General features: G+C 46.1%; 1 protein-coding gene across 3 annotated transcripts in view; it reads left to right on the top strand.

Moving 5' to 3' along the window:
* Positions 1-21,190, top strand: part of ESYT1 (extended synaptotagmin 1) — a 58,535-nt gene that overhangs the window by 21,438 nt on the left and 15,907 nt on the right. For 2 of the 3 annotated variants that reach the window (XM_083729363.1, XM_083729364.1), the window contains exons 2-20: positions 6,509-6,550; positions 6,673-6,807; positions 8,301-8,374; positions 9,168-9,240; positions 9,881-9,970; positions 10,909-10,964; positions 11,455-11,578; positions 11,675-11,851; positions 12,067-12,149; positions 12,461-12,509; positions 12,816-12,905; positions 13,579-13,671; positions 15,021-15,092; positions 16,079-16,165; positions 16,248-16,397; positions 17,157-17,309; positions 17,976-18,152; positions 19,732-19,814; positions 21,088-21,136. In XM_083729363.1, the coding sequence (XP_083585489.1) occupies positions 6,509-6,550; positions 6,673-6,807; positions 8,301-8,374; positions 9,168-9,240; positions 9,881-9,970; positions 10,909-10,964; positions 11,455-11,578; positions 11,675-11,851; positions 12,067-12,149; positions 12,461-12,509; positions 12,816-12,905; positions 13,579-13,671; positions 15,021-15,092; positions 16,079-16,165; positions 16,248-16,397; positions 17,157-17,309; positions 17,976-18,152; positions 19,732-19,814; positions 21,088-21,136 (1,857 nt within the window). Of the gene's footprint in view, positions 1-997; positions 1,110-6,508; positions 6,551-6,672; positions 6,808-8,300; positions 8,375-9,167; positions 9,241-9,880; positions 9,971-10,908; positions 10,965-11,454; positions 11,579-11,674; positions 11,852-12,066; positions 12,150-12,460; positions 12,510-12,815; positions 12,906-13,578; positions 13,672-15,020; positions 15,093-16,078; positions 16,166-16,247; positions 16,398-17,156; positions 17,310-17,975; positions 18,153-19,731; positions 19,815-21,087; positions 21,137-21,190 lie in introns of those variants that run through there. The other variant, XM_083729365.1, reaches the window with a different exon arrangement.

Here is a 21,190-nt window from a genome sequence, read left to right as displayed (position 1 = left end):
TGCACTGCATTCTTAATCACCACACTGTTCTGTATCTGACTGTCTGTTATAAATTAGGTCCTCTGGGCTGGAAATGCACCACTGCCTTAGATACCAGTTGACTTTCCAGCTTGCTCCTATTTCTTCTTTCCTGGGGAGAACCCGCATTGCAGCTGACTACAGAAGGAGCTGAAGGACAGCCCGGAGCTCCCATCCACTGACCAGAGGACCACTTCCTGATGGGAAACTCTGTGCCTTGCCCCTCTGTGAGGGCCCTGCTGGTGTGGGGTGCTATTTGTGGAAAGTTTAGGGCAGAGATGGGGGACCTGCATGGCCCTTCAACTGTTGTTGGACTCTTAATTCCCACTAGTCCCAGCTTGCTTGGTCTACAGCCAGGGATCCCAGCAACATCTAGCTGGCCAAGGTTCACCATCCCTGGTTTAGGGCAAACTCTTCTTTTGACATTGCTTTTTTTGACCTTCTTAATGGTGTAAAGAATTGTGTGAGCTGCTTCAAGGCTACAGTGGAATGTAAATATGGAATAAATATGAGCTGTGCTCCAGACCAACAGTGAACCTTTTTTTGCGTGGTGTTGGTGGGGAATTGAGCTGCGTCTTTCACACATCAGTCCCCACTTGTCTTATTCATGCCTGCTGTATCAAAAGCAGAGAGCAAGAATGAAAGAGTTCAGGGTCTGTGCTAAATAGGTGGCTCCGGGTAAATCTGAATGAGTAAGGCAACATATCCGTTTCCCCACCCCCAGTTGTGGTTTGCTTCTAATACTTTGACCATTATTCTTTAACTGTTTGGAAACCAAAATATAGGGTTCACGAGACCTAGTTCTAAAAAATAATCTGAAATTACACGGAAGTGGAGTGGGTGGGGGAAACTGGCCGCTTTCATTTTCACTGGCTGTGGGTTTCCCACTAAGGGTGGTGGAGCTTGTGGTTGTGGCCTTGTTGTGCTAGGCCATTCCTGTTTGTGTTAGTTACCATGGCAATTTAACTGAAGTTGGCTGCAGTGAACCAGTCACCGCACAGGAGTGCAAAAGCCTAGCTGAGTGGGAGTAACAGAGAGCAGGTGTCTGCAGAGAGGCAGGAGTTGTTCTGCGTCACTGAAGCAGATTTCTGGTATCATCCCATCATTTCTTTTCTCTCTGTATGAGGCAGACTTAATTCATCCATTGTTGTTTTATAATCTGTTTTTTCCAGCATTGCATGAAGTCTGCACTCCTTCATTGCCTAATGATTGTCACAATTGTGGAACAATTGATTTTTTTATTTTTTATTTTTACTTCAGCTTGTACTTCCTTGGTAGTCGTGGACAAGAAAACTCAGTCTTTACCATTCTATACAATAGCTTTTTAAAAATCATGTCAAGAGGGAGGCAAAGGTTGACATCTGCTTGCTTGTTCTCCCCCCACCCCCCAAAAAACCCCACAACAATTTTTACTTGAGTAACTGAAAGCTTTGTGCTTCCTGTGCCGTAGATAGGGACACCTCAATTTCTGCACTACTGTGATCCACATTCTGTGTCAAGGAATTTGCTTTGCTTCCACATGCTGGTTCCTCATTCATTTTAATCTTCACTTAAAAAAATAGAAATCTCTGAGGGGGACAAAAAGGAGTTTGGGCCAGACTTTGAAGAGGAATGCGCTGTGGAATAGCGGCCGGGTGTGGGAGACTTCTAGTGTTAGGCAAGGAGGTCTGGGGCTGTTTCTTCTCCTACATATGTGTTCCAACACTGGAATTTCTGTGGACTTCATCAGGTGCAACCTTACTCATGTGTACTTAAGCTTTTCTTCACAGTTGAAGAAAAAAGGCAGGAGGACGCATTCTTGTGTGTGTGCATCAACAAGTCCTAATCCTGATTCATATCTCAGCCATGTATTTTCACCATTCTCCTATGAAACTTCTCAAATGCATCTATAGCTTAAAACAAAACAAAACAAAATATTTCTCATTCAAACTTACCGTTATCAAGTTTGTTGGAAATGATGTGGTTTTCCTGTGATACTGCGTCCCAAAATAACATGTACTTGCTATATGAAAGTGTCAGGTCGCTTTGTTCGGTGTGAGCCATTGAGAATGAGGAGTTGTTGTGTCTTTGAAGTTCATCTTTTGGGAATGGAGAAGATAAAACTGGGGGAATAAATTAATTTTCCATTTGTTTTCTTGTTCACATTAGTATGTTTAAATTCAGTTTTTTTAGAAAACAATCAGATATTCATTTCAGAAAAGCAGAACAAGAGCAGCAGAATAAGATATCATTCACAATGACTGAGGCCTCATAAAACAGAAGCTGGGGAAGACCATTAGGATCCTAGCATCCTGATTAACTAAAGCAACAGCAGGAAGACATTAGCATTAACAAGCATTAGCAAGCCACAATCAGAGAAGGTTAAAGCAGGACTGGCATATATAGGGTTAAGAAGGTAACGGTAAAGGACTCCTGACAGTTAAGTCTGAACAACTCTGGGGTTGTCAGCATTTTCTGGATCATGTGGCCAGCATGACTAAGCTGTTTCTGGCGAAACCAGAGCAGCACATGAAAACGCCATTTACCTTCCCGCCATTTTATCTACTTGCACTTTGACATGCTTTCAAACTGCTAGGTTGGCAGGAGCAGGGACGGAGCAGCGGGAGCTCACCCCGTCAAGGGGATTCAAACCGCTGACCTTCCGACCGCAAGCCCAAGGCTCAGTGGTTTACACCACAGCGCCACCCGTGTCCCTCTATATATAGGGTTACCATATTTCAAACAGTGAAAATCTGGATTTTTCAGGACATCTTGCCAATTTTTACCTGAACACTGCTACCAACTGCAGTATTCCGGGTATGTCCAGGAACCCTAGGCATACATCATTATCATTTGAAAGGAAAGGTCTTTTCCACCTGGCAGAAAGAAAAGAGGCAAGGTGAGTCCCTCTGGGGAGGGAGTTCAGAAGCTCCGTCTTTCTCCCTGAACCCAGCCCCACACAGATTGATGGAGCACATAAGAGGGCCTCCATTGATGACCTTAAAAAAAGGTAAAGGTACCCCTGCCCGTACAGGCCAGTCTTGCCAGACTCTGGGGTTGTGCGCCCATCTCACTCAAGAGGCCAGGGGCCAGCGCTGTCCGGAGACACTTCCGGGTTCCCGTGGCCAGCGTGACAAAGCTGCATCTGGCAAGCCAGAGCCGCACACGGAAACGCCGTTTACCTTCCCGCTAGTAAGCGGTCCCTATTTATCTACTTGCACCCAGGGGTGCTTTCGAACTGCTAGGTTGGCAGTCGCTGGGACCGAACGACGGGAGCGCACCCCGCCGCAGGGATTCGAACCGCCGACCTTTCGATCGGCAAGCTCTAGGCGCTGAGGCTTTTACCCACAGCGCCACCTGCGTCCCTATTGATGACCTTAGTGAGTGGCAATTTCCTCCAATTCGGTTCATACGTGTCTGCTTAGTTTCATGTGACAATCTAGTCACAGGCTCCTCACCTATTTCCTACTAACAACTGAGCTTTGAATAGGGCATCAGTAATTGGGGGTGTAGGAAGGGGGGGTGTCCCAGGTTCCATCATTGGAGGGGGGTGACAAATTATCAAGGAACAATTAACTGCCCTACTAGGGCAGTTCATAAAAAACCTTTTTTTTGAAAATGCCTGCTCCAAATCTTACTACACTAGGGATTATATAGCTATATATGAAATTTCATGCATATCTGTTAATATTGTGACCCTCCTCCATGAAAATAGCTGTTTACTTGGCCGTTTTCCTATGTCGTGAAGGCTGAAATTTCAATTGAGTGGAGCATTTACTGTTCCCAACCCTAACCCTGTGGAAAGCCATCTAATTAGGCTTTAATTTGATTTTGACATGTTTTTAGGAGGTAATTTACAGTGGTGCCTCGCAAGACGAAATTAATTCATTCCGCAAGTCTTTTCGTCTTGCGAGTTTTTCGTCTTGCGAAGCACGGTTTCCCATAGAAATGCATTAAAAAACAATTAATGCGTTCCTATGGAAACCGCCTTCAGACCAGGTCCGGGGACAGTCTGTCCCCCGACCTCTTCTGAAGGCGGGCGGGGGGCAAAAGTCTTTGCTTCCCCCCCCCCCGCCTTCCCGGGAGAGCGGAGAAACGCAGCGCTGCGTTTCTCCGCTCTCCTGGGAAGGCTGGCAGGGGGAGCAAAGACTTTTGCCCCCCGCCCGCCTTCAGAAGAGGTCCAGGACCTCTTCCGAAGGCGGGCGGGGGGCAAAAGTCTTTGCTCCCCCCTGCCTGCCTTCAAAAGCCCTCCGGGACAGCGGAGAAACGCGCTGCGTTAAATCAATTAATGCGTTCCTATGGAAACCGCCTTCAGACCAGGTCCGGGGACAGTCTGTCCCCCGACCTCTTCTGAAGGCCGGCGGGGGGCAAAAGTCTTTGCTCCCCCCCGCCTGCCTTCAAAAGCAATCCGGGATAGTGGGAAGCGCTTCCCTGCTATCCCGGACTGCTTTTAAAATGCTGGCGGTGGGGAGCAAAGCCTTTCGGCCCCTGCCGGCCTTCCTGGACCTCTTCTGAAGGCTGGAGGGGGGGGGAAGGCTTTGCTCCCCACCGCTAGCATTTAAAAGAGGTCCCCGGAGATTTCCCTATGGGCTTTCTTCTTGCGAAGCAAGCCCATAGGGAAATTCGTTTTGCGAAGCGCCTCCAAAACGGAAAACCCTTTCGTCTTGCGGGTTTTTCGTCTTGCGAGGCGTTCGTCTTGCGGGGCACCACTGTAATTATTGTTTGATTTTATACCAATGTTATGTATCTGATGTTAGCTGCCCTGAGCCCAACTTTGGCTGGGCAGGGCGGGATATAAATAAAAGTTTAGTAGTAGTAGTAGTAGTAGTAGTAGTAGTAGTATTACTACTTTTTATTATTCCTTTGTAAGAAAATATGAAATAACGTAAAACCATCTTTTTGCAGGCAAAAAAATATATCAATGTTGGGGGGGGGGTGGCAAGAAATTTTCCACACCGGGTACCACCTGACCTTCCTCCGCCTCTGTCTGTAATGTGCCAGGCCCCTCCTCCTTTCTCTCTCTCACTTGCGCATATATACCCGCGCATAGCAGAGGGCTCACACCCTCTAAGAAACTGCAGGCTGTTCTCAAGCTGCCAGTAGCATGATTCCTGAGGAAGAGGATGGGCCTGTGCTTGATAACCGTGGCCTGAAGATCAGCTGCTTTCCTTATGTCCCCCATCACCCACCCACCCTGCAGGATTTCAAAGAATCTCTTGCAGCCCCTCCTCTTCGATTCCACCCCACTCAATTCTGAGCAAGCGGATTAAGAAAATGCACAGTCAAAGATAGAATTGCTTCACCAAACAGCTGACATGGGGATGGACGATGACTAAGTGTGGCAATGGCTCATCCTATCATCCCAGGGTCTGAACTCCAGCCTTGTGGTCCTCTTGGAATTTTGCCTCCCCCAAAATCACTCCACCGAACAGCTGACATGATGGAAATGACTAAGTGCAGAACTGTCCCATAATATGGTCCAAGGGTCTAAACTCCAGACTCATGATCCCCCATTTGGAGCTCTGCCTATATTCAGTGACATATTTTCCTGATAACCCTCCTATTTGTTCATGAGTCTGTTGTGTGGAAAGGCTTCTAAACTGCGTAACGTCAGCCAATTGTGTGTGCTAAAGGGAATCTGGTGTGTTGGAGGTTTCCAAGTCAGCAGCAACACAGCTCTATGCGTGAATACGCTGAATTAAGTTCAGGTTTGCTGTTTTAGCGATAATCTTAAAAGTTTCAAAGAGTGAGTTGAGACCTCTCTTAGCTGGTGGTCAAGAAGTGGAATTGTGGGTGGCTCAATTTGTCATTGCTAGCGGAATGTTATGGTATATGCTTTGAAATACTGTCTCCAACTGTTGAGTACACGTATTGCTAAATACTGCAACTTGTTTTTAAAAAATGCTGGGAATTTTACAGTTCTCCTTCCTGCACCAGATACCCAAATTGTCCTCTCTTTCATGGTTTGCAGTTGTAATGTGCCCTTCCTTCAAGAAGCCCAAATGATGTCATCCCATCTTACCCTGTGTTAGAGATCAGGAAGAGAGATGGTGGCTAAGCCAGGGCACCTTGTGATCTTCATGGCTAAACAGGATCTGAAGCCCAGCCTCCTCAGTCCACCCATCACTCGCTTTCCTCCATAGACAAACACATCCCTCCCATCCAGACAACAAGAGCCATTTGCAGTTCAAGGGCACATTCCTGCCAGGCAAAGGCACTAAGGCAGGGTGTGGGTCAGGGAGGGCTGTGTCCTGGGGAGGAGGGTCCCAAGGACCAGGTAAACCTGGAGGCCACATTGGGCCCCAAGACCTGAGGTTCCCTTCCCACTGACTCTTCTATAGTAAAGTCTCACCAATTCCTCTTGCGAAAGTGATCTTGCCTAAGAGTGATGCACAATCTCTCTCTCTTTGCGGGGATGAGGGAGGTATTTCCTAGTGTGTCTAGGAACCCACAGCAGGTGGGTCCCTTGCAACAGGAGCTAATCTATATATATATATTTTCTTTTATTTAGGTCAGTTTCCCAGATGTTGAAAAAGCTGAATGGCTCAACAAGGTGAGAATCAGTCGGCTGAATTGTTCCTGCCCAGCCATGGCAGCATCATGACAGTACTAACATCTCTCTCCCTCTCTCCCTCCCTCTCCCTCTCCCTCCCTGCTTCCCCCACGGCATGGTAGATCCTGGCCCAGGCTTGGCCCTTCTTTGGCCAGTACATGGAGAAGCTGTTGGTGGAAAACATTGCTCCAAGCATCCGAGCCTCCAACACCCATTTGCAGACCTTTACATTCACCAAGGTTGACATGGGAGAGAAGGTAATTGTCAGCTGAAAAATAATTGGTGAAAATTTTAAGGGAGAGCATGCTCCAGGGGACAAGTCCATAAATAAGGGGAAAGAAATAATTAGATTTCATCCCATATGTGCAGAGGGTTTCCTCTCCACCCCAGACACACCTTGGGCTAGTATTTATTGAAAGCACTGAATGATTTTTTTTTTTAAATGCATTGCTAGTGCCATGGGTTTTTTCACCTATTGGGATGCTAGCAGTAGTCTGTACATTTTTTCTTAGTTTATTTGAAACCTTACGTTATAATCCTGCAGGAACATTTTATGGTCTTGCATTTTGTATCGCTGTGGAAAATCCAATAATAAGATTTTGTGAATCCAATCATTCTGCTGCGTAATCATTATACTTGCTCCTGGGGTGGTGGTGATTCCTTATTCATGGACCAAGGGCCACAATCTCATATCTTGCCTTTCCATCCTAGTCTTATCATCACTATCTTATTTATTTCCTTCCAGCTTCCACATTTGAGTTAGAGCTACATATGTTTTGCAGTTCTGTGATTGTTGTGTGTTTGTTGGAGGGTTTAGTTTCTAGAACAGAAGCCAGTGCTTTATTAATATACATATTGTGTTTATTACACTGCCTTTTTGCAGGGGTGTTGTTAAGGTGGGTAGGGCCTCCTTACTCAAATCCAAGGTCCTTTGTGCTGGCCTCTAGATCTTCTGCCCCTTTTCCATTTATTTGTTTACTTACTACCCTTTTGCTGGAAGCACTGGAAGCTCCATGCTGGTGGAGACCCCAACCACCCAGGTTCATTTGCCCAGAAACACACATGCATATAATCTAACTAGTGTTACCCAAATTTGCGCCGTGGGCCTGTATCCAAGGTGTTTAAGTAGCAACAACATTTCAGCTAATACACTAAAGCTTTTTTTTTATTTCTAAATGAAGTTTTCTGGTCTCTGTGACTTTGATGAATGTTGTCGAAAGCTCAGGTTCCCTGGGGTGGCTGGGCAGTCCTGTCAATTGTTCACGTTACAGGGATCTATCCTAATTCTGTGTTTCTCCCTCTTGGCTAATGTTCCCTAGCTCCTGGTCCTCTAACCTTAGGGTTGCCATATTTCAAGAGGTAAAAATCCAGACACAAGGTTGCTGAGCCCAATATTCCCGCCACCGAGCCCAAGCCCAAGCCTGGGTTGCCCACACCTCAGCCTGATCCAGAGCTGCCGTCTCATTATTGGCTGGGCCAGAAATGTGCAGGAGCCTAATTTCAGTCCTTCTAAAACCATTTTACCTCTTGGTGGGTCTCAGTTGACCCACTGAGCGGCAGCAGTGTCTTGGAAGAGGGAACAGAGGTTATCCCAGAAGCAGGCATATCTTTGGCAAAGCTTTGACATCCACGGAACATCAGTTTGCCTTAACAAAGATTGCTGGGGAGTGAGAGGTGGGGCACTGCCTCCCTTCTTTTAGTCTATTTTTATTTTTATTTGCTTAAACAACGACTCTTCTTCTACTCCTAGCCCCTCAAGGTCATTGGAGTTAAGGTTCACACTGGCCTGAACAAGAAGCAAATCTTGCTGGACCTAAACATTAGGTAAGTTCTAAGGTTTTCTTACGTTGCTGTGTTAGCTTCATAAATGGAGCAGGATCAAGGTGGGATGGGGCGGGGGGGGGGAGCGGATTGTTCTTTATTGAATGGCCCACAAAGCACTTGTCACTCTGACAAGCTGCATTTTGGTACCTGAGCATTTTTCCTCACTCTTTCTGGAAGAGCGCATCATCTGAGGGCAGGTTTGTCCTGCACTGTGTAGGTTTAGCTGCCATGCAGAGGGAAGGTGTGAGTGCTATTGTTCTCATCCCCTGCTTGTGGGCTTCCCAGAGGCGCCAGGTTGGCCAACGTTGGCACAGAACACTGGACGGGGTGGTGATGTGAGCTGATCTAGCGGGGGGCTCCTTGTGTTCTTATGTCCCTTTCCTTTTTTGCAACCCCACTGGCCCTGTCACAGCTGACTTTCCTTTAAAGAGACAAGTCACTTGCAAGGGAGAATCAGTTGCTCTGCTGTGAGGCTCTGCTTTGGGTGAAGATAATGTTTCTTCCTATGCAGAGCCAGAGACTCATTCATGCTGCATTCACGGACCATGCTGGATATCTGCAGTACCTCTTCCCCACACACTTCCTGGCCAAAAGAGAGGAACCGGGTGGGACAGGAGAGCATACAAAATCAACAACCCCTGAAAAAATGGTCCAACAGGGTGGGTGGAGATTAAGGAGGGAACTGTTCCCTTTTAGGGCCTTGGTGTTTCATTCTTGCAGTGTCTTATGGCATTATTTGGTTTCTGAGAGCCTCATGCTAGTCTCTTTCTCTCCCTCCCTCCCTGTAACACAGCTATGTGGGTGACGTCCAGATTGATGTGGAGGTCAAGAAATTTTTCTGTAAAGCCGGGGTGAAAGGCATGCAGGTAAGGTGGTCCTGTTTTTGGCTATGTAAAGGTAGGTCAGAAATCTCAGAGGCTGATAGGGTTCCCAAATCGTAATGGATTTGGGACCTCTGTCTTTTTAGGGACAGTTTGGCATCTTCTTTTTTAACCCAAGGAACTTCCACTTTGCCATGGCACAGGATCAGTCCAAGCTCCCAGCAACCGCAGGCCTTCCTTCTTATCCATGGCCTTCCTTGAAAGGGTATCATTTCCACCCAGTTCCTTAATTCCTTTGAGCTACTATTTAGAAAGCACTGCAGCTGCAGGAAGGCAGTGATGAAGGCCTCCCTAATTACTCCTGGTAATTAAAAGCAGAAATCTTTGGGCGCCTCTTCCCTTCCCTTCAAGAAGCTGCATGTGGAGGCAACCCTCCCTCCCTCCCTTTCCTCAACCTCCCACAATCCCTGAATTTAAGGGTGAATCTTGCCGTGGGGCTGTGATTTGTGACAGGCTGCTCCTGCTGTTTGTCAACCTGCATTAGCGGCTGGCATGGTAGGTGCATCATTTGAACCAGGTGCTGTTGCCTTTGTATCCTCTGCTTGTCCCAGAGCACAGGAATATGATGAATGACTAAAGCAGCACTGACTGAGAATCCGACCTCAGCCTTCTCTTTTTCTCTCAGCTGCACGGCATGCTGCGGGTCATCTTGGAGCCCCTCATTGGGGATGTCCCAATTGTTGGGGCGCTCACCATGTTCTTCATCCGCCGTCCGGTAAGTATTCTGCCACATCCCATTCTGGTTTTGCAAATGTTGGGAAGGGGCACTGACCTATGCATAAGGTTGAAGCCAAATCCCTCACTATGGAAATGAGGTGCAACTGCTCTTGGATTACTATCAGTACAGTGGTGCCTCGCAAGACGAAATTAATTTGTTCTGCGAGTTGTTTCGCCTTGCGATTTTTTCGTGTTGTGGAGCGCGGATTCCCTGGGTATTAATGGCTTAAAGAAAAAGGAAGCAAACTCGCAAGATGTTTTCGTCTTGCAAAGCAAGCCCATAGGGAAAATCATCTTGCGAAGCAACGCAAAAAGCAAAAAACCCTTTCATCTTGCGCGTTTTTCGTCTTGCGAGGCATTCGTCTTGCGTGGTGCCACTGTACTTTTCAAGGGTATCTCTTGAGACCACAAAAGCTAGAAACTTGCCCACCCCCACTTTAATGAAAGCTTTTACAGTCACAGGTAACAACAGCAGAGGCAGAATTTCCATGCTGTCTCCCTTAAAACATGCAGCGGAATCAGTTCCTACATTCAAGGGGCCGGTCATTCCAGTGCCAGATGTGATACACATGAGTAGAAGTCTTGGTTTGCAACTGGCAAGTTCTCTTATTAAAATGAAGTATGGGAGGATTCATGCATTTTTGCAGCTATGAGATCTCCCAAGTAATTTTGGCAAACTCCACAGGAGTTATTAATTGAATTTATTTATTTGTCCAAGGAGCTCTGGGTGGTTTCGCAAGGCTCTTTTGAGGTAGGTTAGGCTGAAAGAGATAGTGAGGGGCCTGAGGTCACGCAGTGGGCTTCAAGGCTGAATGGAGATTTGAACCTGGATATCTTCAGTCCTGATTGCTTCTTCCCAACCCCCCACCCAAATCCACCCCCACGCCCAGTATTTCTGTAACTGGTTCTAAATCACACCTCTCCCTTCTTTCCCAGACTCTGGACATTAACTGGACTGGAATGACCAACCTCTTGGACATTCCTGGACTGAGGTAAATGCTTGATGATTGACGATAAAACCAGAGACGGGGAACCTCTGGCCTCTGGACTGGCAGCTCTTGTAGGAGGTCGGAGAGTGTGTTGTCTTGTTTGCTTCCTCCATCAAATTTTACTGCCGGTAAAAGAATGAGGCTTCTATGTTCTCAAGTGCTTCTTCTCTTGGAGATAACCAGAGCAGATGAGTGTGCAAGAGGGGTAAAGGGAGGGAGACTTCAACCCTAACCCCAGTGGGGTTGGCTCCACTGAAGTCAATAGGACTGGTGAGGAGTGCAATGGAAAACAGGTGAGAACATTTGAGAAGAAATTGGTTGGTGGGAGAACTGGGTCTTGCTGGAGAAGACCTTTCTGGGGTGCAGTGGGACAGAAAGGTATTCTGGGAGATTGGAGGGGATGCAGAGGATTCGCTGGGGTGTCTCCAGAGTGGCGATGGGCAAGAGGCAGGGTGGTGTGTACTGTGTTAAAACAGAAGGCTTTTCTCTGCAGCTCATTGTCGGACACAATGATCATGGACTCCATTGCCTCTTTCTTGGTTCTTCCCAACCGCCTGCTCATCCCGCTGGTCCCCGATCTCCACGAAGCAGCTCAGCTACGCTCCCCAATTCCCAGGGTAAGGCAGGCCCTGGGGGAGGGGGAGGGGGTTATCTTTGTGAGTGGGCCAGAGCCCTGCGCCTGACGCATGCCTCTCCTCTCCCCCCCCCCCCAGGGTGTCGTCCGTGTCTTTCTGAGGGAGGCCAAGGACCTGCAGTCCAAGGATAAGTACATCAAAGGGATGATTGAGGGCAAGTCAGACCCATACGCCGTTGTGCGTGTGGGAACCCAGGTCTTCACCAGCAAAGTCATTGATGAAGACCTCAACCCAAAGTGGAATGAGATGTATGAGGTAATTGGCTGCCAGCTGAGGTGGCAAAATTGAGTGCAAACTTTCAGGGGGACGCTCAGCCCCCTTTCTTTCTTTCTATCCTCCCTCCCTGGCTTAGCTTTTCCTCTTCAAGCAACACAACTGTCATTCCTTTCCTTTCTCTGTCTGAAGAGGGCCCCTCCGGCCTGCACAATAGGTGGTGTCTGCTCTGACCCCCCACCTCACTATCCCCACAGTTCATTGTACACGAGGTACCGGGGCAGGAACTGGAGGTGGAGCTGTTTGACAAGGACCCGGATCAGGATGACTTCTTGGGCAGGTGAGAGGCTGGCTGGGCTCTGTTCCCAGCTCTGTCAGGGGAGTGAGACCTAGCTGGGTGAGTAGCTGAGGGGAGGGGGGGAACTGGAGCTCCTCTGCTCTTTTTTCTGAGGACTTGGGGGCTAAAGAGTTAGGCAGGGCCAGTTCAGGCCCCAGAGTCATTGGTTTCATCTCCAGCTCTGGAAATTGGTTTTCCTTCATGACAGGAGATGGGAACTCTATGGATGAGGGTCACTTGATCTGGTGCACCTTGGGCTTGAAAGCAAGGAGACAGCACTTACGCAAATGTTACCACCTTCTTTTCTTCCTCAGGATGAAACTGGACTTTGGAGAGGTGTTCAAGGCTCGTGTGCTAGAGGAGGTGAGCACAGAAAAGGGGACAGGGCTGGTTTGATACATGGTGCCAGACAACAGGATAGCCTTTGAGTTTGAGATCTGATCTGTGGGGAAGAATGGTGTTTCATCATAGATTGGTAAAGAGGTGCTGTTGAAGTCTCTCATGAGAAGAGCGGTGGGACAGAGTGAGGGGGGCAGAGTGGGCCATATCATGTAGAGCTGGGCAATATAGTTAGAGGGAAGAGTCCATTGGCTGTAACTGTGATGGTACCTCAGATTCAAAGTCTGTCCCTGTGCTCCTAATCCTCTCCCTCTTTCTCCCACCTGGCAGTGGTTCCCTCTGCAAGATGGTGGCCGGGCTCGTGTGCTCCTGCGCCTGGAGTGGCACACACTCATGTCAGATATCTCTAAGCTGGAACAGGTGAGTGTAACCTTGATCTAATTTGACCTGGAGGCCAATTCAGCTCAGGAGATGTGTCTGGAGTTAGCTGGGCCTGAGTTGATGCTTTTCTGACAAAAGCAGGAAGATGCCCAGTATTGTCTACTCTGATTGGTCTCAGGCAAAGTTCCACCCACCCCCTTTAATCCTGAACCCTTTTAAAATGGGGGATGGTTTGGGTTGGTAGAGCAAATCTAGAGGCCCCCCCCCATTTTTTCTATGAGGTATTTCCTTGAAGAAGAGTTTCCTCAGAAATGGGTAATATGTGAGGAGTGGACAATGACCCTGGATGGAGGATTCCAAATTCAGACTCCCAAGTCATATAGTAACTACTGCTGGGAAATCAGGACTCCTGGTTCTGTTTCCATGAGGCAAGTCGGATTCTGTGGGAAACTGGCTTGGAAGACCTAGGGGCAGAATCAATAGTTGGACCTCTTGTGTGGTCTGGGCTCAGATAAACAAATCAGTAAAAGAGAGATGGAAATAAAAAGATATCCTTTGGAGAAATCTATGTCTCCCATTGCTTGTGTCTCCTCTGTTTGTTTTTTGGGATGGCGTGGGGAGAGATGTCCAAGGTGAAAGATAGCAAGGTATCTTGGGAAGAAATGGTGGAGCTGACTGTATGCTTGTTTTGCTTCTTGCGTGCCGTTTAAAGGTTCTCCAGTGGAACAAAACTGTCTCCTCCAAACCAGAACCACCATCAGCAGCCATCTTGGTTGTCTATCTGGACAGGGCACAAGAGCTCCCAGTGAGTAGTCAGAAACCTTGATGACACTGGCTTCCTGATCTCTTCTAGTTGGGGTGGATTGGTTGTGTATTTAAATGTCTGACTTTGTCATATCCCAAAACAGATATAAGTGGTTGTTGGTTTTTTAAAAAGTATTGCAATATTCTTCTTGATCAGGAATGAGGAACCATTGGTGCTTCATTGTTGGACTCCAGCTCCCATAGTCAGGAATGATGGGAGTTGTAGTCCAGCAACATCTGAAGGGCCACAGACTCCCATTCCCTGTTCCAAATAATAGATGTTGAAAATGCCAGCCCTTTCCTGTATTAATAGGTTTTTCCCACCTCCCAACTTGGTGCACAGCTAAAGAAAAGACTACCACATACTCCCAAATTTGATGAAGAAGAAAATATTTAAGATGGCCCCTTCCCTTCAGCAAAAGTGGGAGCTTATTGTTTATTAAATTGTAAGGCACCTTACACTTAAGAGAAGGAGTCCCAAGTCTCCGGTTCCTTGGCAGCCCTGTTGAACCTGCTTTTAGATATTTGGGATTTGGCAAACAGCATTGCATAATTGTAAGGGGCTACACAAAAATGTGCTTCTGTGTGCTCTTGCTGTCCAGCTTCATAAAGAAGATGACAGTTTTTAGGGGCTTCTTATTAGGCAGCACCAGAAGAACAGCTGGTGGGTTCACACCTGGTGGCCTAGAAGGTGCAAACTGGCACTTCCATGCAAGCTGAGACATGGGCAACTGGCTCTTTAAAATAACCCTCCTCCCCAGTGTAAGTAGCAGTAGAGGCTTTGGTAGAGCCTACCCCTTGTTACACAGCAGTGCTGTTCACTTCCAATTACTGGAGCTCAGAAATCAGCAGCCAAGCTTCATAAGGGAAGAACTCGTGACAGAGCCTGTGTTTCTGTTCATGTGGGAGAGGCAATAAGGAGCCCTTTCTGTCCCAGAGTGAATAAAGGAAGGGAAGGGCTTTGCCAAACAAACTTGTTTTGCTGATGTTGTGAAGGTGAAAGAGCCCTTTGCTTGTATGTCAGCTCACGCAAGAGGGTGAAGCTGGAGCTGGTGGCCCTTCAGCTCTTACTCTGCAACCCTTGAGATGTTGGACACCAGTTCCTATGAGCCCAGGCCAGCATGGTACCATGATGGGGCTTGTAGTCCAGCAACATGGGGAGTGGGCAATGGGTTCCCTGTCGCCACCTGGCACAATTTAACCAAGGAACTGGATGTTTCATTGAGCTCCATCTTAGGCCAAGAAGGAAAGAGTGGGGCCTCTTAGATAGGTTGGGATAAACCTGTTAAGGGCTGTATAGTTCATGGATAAGTTCTGTGTCCATCATTTCTCTCCTCATCCTGTACGTAGCTGAAGAAGGCCAGTAAGGAGCCCAACCCCATGGTACAGCTCTCTGTTCAAGATGTCACCCGTGAGAGCAAGGTAAGAGCTTAATTCATTCTTGTCTGTCTGTTATTGCTCATTGGACACCTCCAGGGGTAACCACTTGGGGTGCTGATGATGGGGTATATGCAACAGTCACAACGGAGGTGGCAAGCTTAAGGTGCCTGGCAGGTTTTAGATCCCCTTCCCTCAGTTTGGTCACATCCCATGATAATCCAAGTCTTGTTGCTTGGTGCACTGTATCACAGGCCAGGATGGATGGGGTGTTCTGGCTGTAACCTCCACTTACTAATTATCATTTAATAACAAGTAAGACACTTATTTCTTTATTGTGTTTATTTCCCACCTTTTCTTTTTTAAAAAAATAAAATATTTATTAAAATTTTTAGAGGTACAAAAAGAAAAAAGAAAAAAACATCATTTTAAACAAAAAAAGATAAAATACAAAAAATAAAAAATAAAAAAGAAAGAGCAGAGAATTAAAATCCATTAAGCAAAAAGAAAAAACAAGGAAAAATACAACAAATCTTCCCATTACTTATCTTTCATTAGCTTGTTTCCCTGACCTCCTCACACCTCCCTTTTTTGTATTCTAGGTCAATTATCCATTTCAGCAAATCCTTTCCCTCTTTTCAAATTTTTGTCCTGTAATTTATCTTAATGTTAATATAACTTTACTTTCCCTCCTTTCACCAATTAACAATCTGTTTTTTCCTAAATCTTTGTAACATTTCTGCTAAAATCACATAAATTCATTCCAACATCATTCTAACATTCATTAATTTTGCAATGTTTCTGTAAATAGTCTTTAAATTTCTTCCAATCTTCCTCCACCGATATTTCCCACATTTTCTCCCCTGCCCCCTCTGCATTTTATCCCCACAACAACCCTGTGAGCAGGGTTAGACTGAGAGAAAGTGTTACCCAGGAAGCTTCATGCTTCAGAGGGGATAGGAACCCAGATCCCCCAGTACCCAGTCTGTTCTGCTACCTCTTCACTGTCATTCTCCCCCTCACACCACCAGGTTGTCTATAACACTTCTTCTCCTGTCTGGGATGATGCCTTCCGTTTCTTCTTGCAAAACCCAACCACTGAGGACATTGATATACAGGTAGGCTCTCCCACATTTTCCAAAATGCTTCCCATAGTTTTGCCTGCACAGAAATGCAAAAGCTGTTTTCACCCTCCGGCAGGTCAAAGACGACAACCGCCAGACCACCCTGGGCTCCCTCACGATCCATCTGTCCCGCCTTTTGAGTGCCGACAATCTGGTTCTTGACCAATGGTTCCAGCTGGAGAACTCTGGACTCAACAGCCGCATCTACATGAAACTCGTTATGCGGGTAAAACACTTGACAATCGGGGATTTAAAGACTTATTGTGTCGATGATGATGATGATGATGATGATTCACCTATTCACCCTTCCATGCCAGCTCAACAGTTACTGCTCAATGTCCTTTATTTAAAAATGCAACAAAACAAACAGCATTTTGAGCTTCTCTTTCAAGCGTGAGGAAGGGAAAGATATACTCTACAGAATGTAGGAGCTGCCTATTTTGATTGTGGGTAGAGGCCAGGTGGCTTTCTGAGTGGCTGTTACTCTTAGGTCTTGCTTGAGGGTTTTTTTTGTCTCCTTCCCTTCTCCCCGAGATGGAACCATGGATGGGGAATCTGTGGCCCTCCAGATGTAGTTGAACTCCCATCAGCCAGGGCAAGGATGATCTAGAATATCTAGAAGTCCACCACCCCTGCCTTACGGACATGTGATACAGGGCCACAGAGGAGTGAAGAAAGGACCCGGAATATAGCATGGGGCTACTAAGCATTGAGCTTTAAACACAAGTGGAGTCTAAAGGCAAAACTTTGGAGATCTATGAGTGAATCTCCAGCTGCATTTTCTTTTTTGAAAACCAGCTGTTTGAGAGAGGGTCCCTTGCCCTGAGCTATCCTTTCCCCTTCTTCTCTGATTATCCAGAGTCAGTAAAACACGCCAGTGTTTATGTTATCTGGCCCTGCAGTTACATTTTGTCCTCTTCCTTCAACAGGCTGATGCTTCCTAACTATTTTGACTTTGCTTCACTGTACGCCAATATTTCTGTAGATCTTGTATCTGGATGCCCCTGAAGTTTGCCTCAACACCCGGCCATGCCCCCCAGGAAATCTGAATGTCACTGAGGGAACCTATGTTGGAAGCAGTGTTGACCGGCCTCCTCGCCCCACCAAGGCCAGCCCAGATGCTGAGTTTGGCACTGAGGTAAGGTCGTCTCCTTGAGAGAGTTGGTGTTTCCTGAGCAGCAGCAGGAAATGATATAATGTATGTATTTATATATGTCCATCCTGCCCTTCATTGATTTTACGATCCCAGGATGGGTTAAACCACAGAAGAATAACAAACTACAGAGAAGTTCATAAAATCAGCAGGAGCAGACAGAAATATCTAAAACAAAGATACCAGTCACAAACAATAATGCTGAATAATAATGCTATAGACAGTCTCATCAGTTAACAGTTGAGCTTCTTTCAGTATAAATAACAGTACAAAGTTGAAGGACCCTTCTAAAGCACCAGTTTTATGTTCTTTATTTATATATTTTAAAGATATGAAAGATTTTAATATAAATTGCATAAATTATGGATTTCCCCCTTCATATTTAGCTTGGCTTTTTTGAGTTTTGATGAAATTTTATTTGCTTACAGCAAAAATAATTGTATTACAGAAGCTAGGTGCTCCAACCTTTAATCTTAGTTGATTTCTGCCTCCTCTAGCTACTGTGATGAAAATTATTGTGTTGCTTTCGTAAAAACCTAAGATGGTTTGGGGACCCCAGAAAAGCGAGATAAGAGACCCGTTGCTTTGTAGGATGGTGACTGCAGTTCCCTCAGGCAAATTCTTCTTCTTTTTCTCTCATCTTCCCCTCAGAGTGTGATTCGCATTCACCTGCTGGAAGCTGAGAATCTGATTGCCAAGGATAACTTCATGGGTGGGATGATAAAGGGCAAATCAGACCCTTATGTCAAAGTGCGCTTGGGGGGCCAGAAGTTCCGTAGCCGCGTCATCAAAGAGGATCTCAACCCCCGTTGGAGCGAGATCTATGAGGTGAGAATGCATGCACACACATCAAGCTTGGATCTGCTGGACCTTCCAGCCTTGGCTGGTGGTGGTGGAGGGTGGGTTTAATGGGGAATTGTTCTGCAACAGAGTCAGATTATTTTAATTGAAACAGAACTGGTACAGTATCTGATAACTCACATTGTCCTGAGATGTCTTCCTTGCAATCAGATGGATGAAAGGAAAGCACCCAACAGAGCATTGCATATTTCTGATTTGGACACACACCTGAGAATAACTACAGAATAACACAAATTGTAGAAAACCCCAATGAAGCCTGTTCAGGTTTTTACCTTGGTTCTATACAGAGCAAGGATAGAGAACCTATGGCTGTCTAGAGGTTGTTGGACTCCAACTCCCATCAGCCCCAGCCAGTATGGTCAGGGATGATGGAAGGTGGAGTCTACCAGCATCTGGACTCCCAACCCCTGTCTAGAGCGCCTGTCAGTCAGTTTCAACATTTTTTACTTCTGCCTAGCAATTACGTTCTTTACCTATAGAGGTTTCCACATCAACAGGCGGTCTCACTCACAGCTGGGTGGAGTATTTGGGACACACAAACGGCCCCAGAATGGAAGGCCATAAAACCTAAATGCAGTGTTTCAATCTCAGCTTACCATAGAGGATTCTCAGTGCTGTATAAATGCCACTAAGACCAAAATACTCAGAAATGTCATACCATCTAAAGGGTACATTGTACAGCAACATGTCTTGTCTCTCAACTCCCTCTTCCAAAATAATAAAATCATCTTGAAAGATCAACTTGGATATGTCTTCAGTAATTTTCAAACTTTCACATGCACGCAGCTTCTGTCTGCAATGTGCCACTGGTAGCCTGAAGTGAAATATTTTTGCATTGAGCTTCTGTATGAATTCCTGCCAAATCCCACTTCCTGCTGGAGCCAAAGATAGAAGCCAATAGTCCCAAATATATGCCCTTCATCTTTTGTTCCCTAGAGGATATAGATCTGTCACCAGGAATCTTAAAATGTTATTTATACACACACACACACAATACAACACATTCATTTACTGAATCATGCACAGACACCCATTGCCAAGAAGTCTAAGATAGATGTCAGCAGAGAATTGTCTCCAAAAAAATCAACAAGATAAAATAGGCAACAGATCAATAAAACATTGCTCACTCTCTCTTTCAGTTAACACCCAGCCTCTTCAGTGTTTGAACCTAGTTTCACAAACTTGGCCCATCGATAAAGAAATAAAAGCTATGGTTTAAAAATATTCGTAAAAATCTGCTGTTTGGTCTTTTATAATTAATTGATTCACATCATAGTGCTGTCCAATGTTTGATTGTCTAATCTGACCAATTATTTGGCCAAACATGAAACCCTACCTAGGCCCTTTCGAAGAGGTGGGGGACGGAATCCAGGAAACCAGGCCCCCCCCCTTCCATTGCTGGCCTAATGGGTGTGTTTGCTTTCCAGAGCCAAGATCAGAACAAACCTTGGCTTTCACTCTTAATCTACTAAAGTCGATCCCTGAATGTGTGCTGCTTCTGGTTTGTGTGGCTCTGTATTGTGACCCACTTTGCTATATCCTCCAGGTCATTGTGAGTAACGTCCCAGGGCAAGACGTGGAGTTTGATTTATATGACAAAGATGTTGACAAGGACGACTTCCTGGGAAGGTAAGTCTGGAGCAAAATGAAAAATTGGACAAACCAGAAACATGCTCACCTCTCTTCCTTTGAGTTGCCTGAGTACCCCATGACATGGGAGGAGGGAGAAAAGCACTCCCCTCCCTTCCTATAGACGTCTTCAGTCCCACAGCCACAGAATTTATACTGGTGAGCCTTAGTAAATCAGAGTGAAGCAGAAAACACCTCAAGGCAAGTCATTTAAGGGTGCTTCCAGATGGGCCTTTGTTGTGCGATCGGTGCTCTTCGTGCCTTCAGAGGTTTTTTTGCAGCATCCACATGGTGTCAGTGGCATCAATATGCCAATCTTGATTTATACTTTCCTCAGAAAATTTAAGAAAAATGTTGCCAATGACTTGCTTTCAAAATGTGAACCATTCCTTTGCAATATTAAGACCCCCATCTGGATGCACCCATAGTTATTTATTAATTTACAGCTTTATAGGTGAAATACAGCTACTTTTCAATCATCTCTATGCATTGGCATTAATTGGGAGTGGATTTTGCTTCTTACACAGAGATTGGGTAGAATACTGCTTCTACATTTGTCTTTGTATCTTCATTAGCTTAACAACTAGGCTTCGTTTTCTTAATGAAAGCTGAACATTCAAGGTAGGAGCCTAGATACCTCCATAGCCCCCACCTCCTGGTGGATCTGGGCTCATTTTTAGGGGGTGCCAAGGTTGTTGAGTGTTTTTTTTAGGGAGCCGCTGAAAACATGTGCTGCATCAACAACCTTAAAAAACGCTGAAAATGCATGCAGCCCCAACTCCCAGTCCATCCAGGGTCTGCCTCAGGGAAGGTTCTGGAAGGTTCCAGAACTTAGTTCCAGAGTGTTTCGACTGAAAAAAGGCCCTGCCCTCCACACCATACTAGAATTGGAGGACCCAAGGCTGTGAATGTGAAGCTTTGCAGACTGGGTTATAAGTTTACGCTTACAAGAAATGGATCACATTTAGTCAAAACTCTCCACTATGACTTGTCCGCCTTGGGTGGTCCTGCATGGCATAGCTCATAGCTTCTCTGAGTTATTCAAGCCACTTCGCCACGACAAGACAGTGATCCATGTTACCAGACTGCAAGTTTACACCTTCTGTTGACGTTTAGTAACTCCTAGTATCCTGTGCATGGATTGCAAACTAGGACAAGGCCCTGTGCTTTTTGTCACCTGGATCATGGTGTTAATTCAGTTTTGCAGGACCTGTGACAGAAAGAAAGCCATTTGTTCTTCTCACTCACCTCTTCCTCCTCCATCCCCTTTCAGGTGTAAGATCCCTCTGAGACGAGTGCTAAGCCAAAAGTTTGTTGACGAGGTAAGTCAATGGTATCAATGGCATTGGAGAGGGTGGGCAGGAGATGTGCAGCAG

This window comes from Podarcis gaigeae (assembly GCF_964106915.1).
Source record: "Podarcis gaigeae genome assembly, chromosome: 2".
In the NCBI taxonomy this organism is placed as follows: domain Eukaryota; kingdom Metazoa; phylum Chordata; class Lepidosauria; order Squamata; family Lacertidae; genus Podarcis; species Podarcis gaigeae.
Note: the sequence above shows the minus strand (reverse complement) of the source record. Positions and strands in the feature narration are given on the sequence as shown.